This window comes from Pteropus vampyrus, unplaced genomic scaffold, assembly GCF_000151845.1.
Source record: "Pteropus vampyrus isolate Shadow unplaced genomic scaffold, Pvam_2.0 Scaffold92, whole genome shotgun sequence".
NCBI classification, from domain to species: domain Eukaryota; kingdom Metazoa; phylum Chordata; class Mammalia; order Chiroptera; family Pteropodidae; genus Pteropus; species Pteropus vampyrus.
Window position 1 is genome coordinate 1,049,128 of NW_011888873.1, and position 2,749 is coordinate 1,051,876.

Sequence of the window (2,749 nt, forward strand, 5' to 3'; positions counted from 1 at the left end):
TTGAGTTATGAATATGCTCCATACTAATTTTTTTAAAAACAAAACAAAACTATGTCTGGAAACAACTCAGATACTGAAGTGCAAAGAGGAAGTTTGGCCAACTAAAATTCTCCAGGATGTGTATATGCTTCCAATGAAGCTTTTATGTTTGCCCAGTATTGAAATTTACCTAAGTAAGGAATCTGATTTGAGGATGCATAATAAACTCTTACAGAAAATTCTCTTTCAGTTTACTTCTGGACTCAACGCCCAGGACAATGCACCAAATACAGTGTGTTCTTATGGGAACTAACAGGAACTCCCTGGGGAGGTGTGTACGTTAAAATGGGAAAATGAAATAATACGCAAACAGCAATGTTCTTGCACCTATTCACATGCTGGTAGACCATGAGTGGCTCTTCCTTTTTGCTCACTTTTTTTCACTAAAGATAGAAAACTTATTTAGTAAATAGGATAATATACATTTTTTTTTAAAAAAGTACTAAAATCCTAGTGATAGATTTAATATACATGTGGGCATGGTGAATGAGTGAAAAAAAGAGTACCAACTCGAAACGATGAGCAGCTGTTAATATCTACTGGTTTCCGATGATGGAACTTCCACACAGGTGTCTTCGGGTGGGTGACGTGATGTGCAAAGTTATCTGCCATGGCCATTCACTGTGAACAGACACTGTTCCTCCAACAAATCTGGGCTTGATTTTGGTCGTACACTCTACAACAGAAGGATCGCAAGGAGTAACTTCCTAAATCATCATTTTCCATCAGTAGTTATACTCCTTCAGGCACAAAGGAGAAAAAAAACCTCCCCTCCTTTCAATAATTTACCATGACCTTGAAGAAACTTTACAGTCAAGTTGGAAAAACAAAACATGAACATAAAAATTGAAGGACTAAGTCATCTTGTAATTACATGCCCCCAAAGAATGCTTCCTCTGGTACTAAGAAGCATTCTTATCTTCCCTCAAATGATAACCCTGATGGTTAAAAGCAGCTGTTGTTAATTGCCTCCAGACCAAGAGCATCACCTGCAACTTGTTAGAAATGCAAATTCTGAGCACCAACTCAAACCCAGTGAATCAGCAGTGGAGCTCAGTAATCTGAGTTTCAATCAACTTTGCTAAAGTTTGAAAACTATTGTTATAAAGAAAAGCTGAGCACCTTCCACTCAGCTTGCAGTCTATGCACAATTCCTCCCCTATCCCCTTCTACTTGGGCTGACCTTTGGTCCATCACCCCCATTCCACCCACTTCCAAACATGGGCTGCTCTTTTGTTTGTAAACTGTTTCTGCCCTTTGGTCTTGTTGACAGTGTAGGGGTCTTTGGCCCAACTCTTGATACTTTCAAAGGACTTTGATTCAGAGTTACTCCTATGTTTCTCTCCTGTCTTGGGTGTCCTGAGAAGGACTGTTCATTCTATTTTTACTTCTTGACATGCCAAACGCCAGAACCTACCCTCCTGGTTGGAGTTTTGGCCAAATCCTTCCCTGTAACTTAGACAGAATGGGGGCATGGTACTCATAAACATCATTATTCTAGAGCAGTGCTTCTTATATTTCAATGTGCATATATGATCACCTGGCTTTCTTTTAAAATGCAGATTCGGATCCAGTCTGGAGTAGGATCTGAAATTCTTTCTAGCAAGTTCCCAGGTGATGCCAATGTGTTATGCCCAAACCACAATTAGAATAGCAAGCAGATCAGGGAAGCTTTGTATCTTTAGCTAAAGGAGTGTGAAGTTAGCAGAAGAGTCATCAGTCAAAAGCTAAGTCCTAGATCATTCATTTACTAGTTTTCTAAGCATAAAACAACTTCTCTAGGCCTTTCTTTCATCAACAGGAAAATGAATGTATAATTCTAGGGCAGACTCCAAACAGAATTAGAGGACAGGAAAAGAAGCTTTGAAAGAAACACCAGCTGGTAGCAAGCTGAGGTAGGAAAAAGGGTGATGTGTTTGTGAAAGCCTAAATAGTCGGATATCTTGAGAAGAGAGTTTTCATTTGAGAGTGGACAGGGTGCAGTTTAGTTTTATAGAACCGTTTTGAAGATTTTGACTATACTCTGGAATTACTGGGAAGCCCTTATAATTTGCGAGGTGGAAGTGGCATAAAAGACAACATTTAGGAAAATTAATAGATGAGCAGTAACTAAAATGTTTCGAACAGCTCAATAAAGACCTTATTAGAGTGAGTCATAGGTCTTGATGTTCATTCTATTTGGTTTCTCAGTTCAAACAAAATACGGAAAATATCGCGTCTAGCATCAAATTTTATGTTAAGAAATGCTTCTTTTGACGGCAATTATTCTGTATCTTCAGAAAATTAAGTTATATTGTAGACCAATGACAGTTCAAGGATGTAATAAAAATCTCAATTAGATATTCCCGTTCGTATTAGGATACTATTTCATCAAATAGAGTGCAGCAAAACCTAATTAGTTTCTCTTCATTCAGAAGTTGCATTAAAAAGACATAAGATTTTATTATTCCTTATCTTATTTTTCTGCTTCATCTATTAATCTATATCTAATATATTCTGTAACTTTTACAGGCCAAAGTCCATAAATTTAACAGAGAATATAATGAAGGAAGGAGAGTGAACAATGGATTCTGCAATTTAAGGCATAAGTGCTGGTTCCTCTTTTATAAACTATATCAACATCACTAACAACAAAATTTTCTAAGTGTCCCTTCTAATGTTTAGTAGAACTAAGGCAAGAGAATTATTATAAATACTCCTTCTTGTCTTA

General features: G+C 37.1%; 1 protein-coding gene across 1 annotated transcript in view; it reads right to left on the reverse strand.

The window, feature by feature from the left end:
* LOC105294726 (coagulation factor XI-like) overlaps positions 1-2,749 on the reverse strand; it is a 15,001-nt gene that overhangs the window by 1,352 nt on the left and 10,900 nt on the right. Inside the window, 1 exon segment of the mRNA XM_011364040.1 lies at positions 550-715. Coding sequence (XP_011362342.1) covers positions 550-715 — 166 coding nt within the window.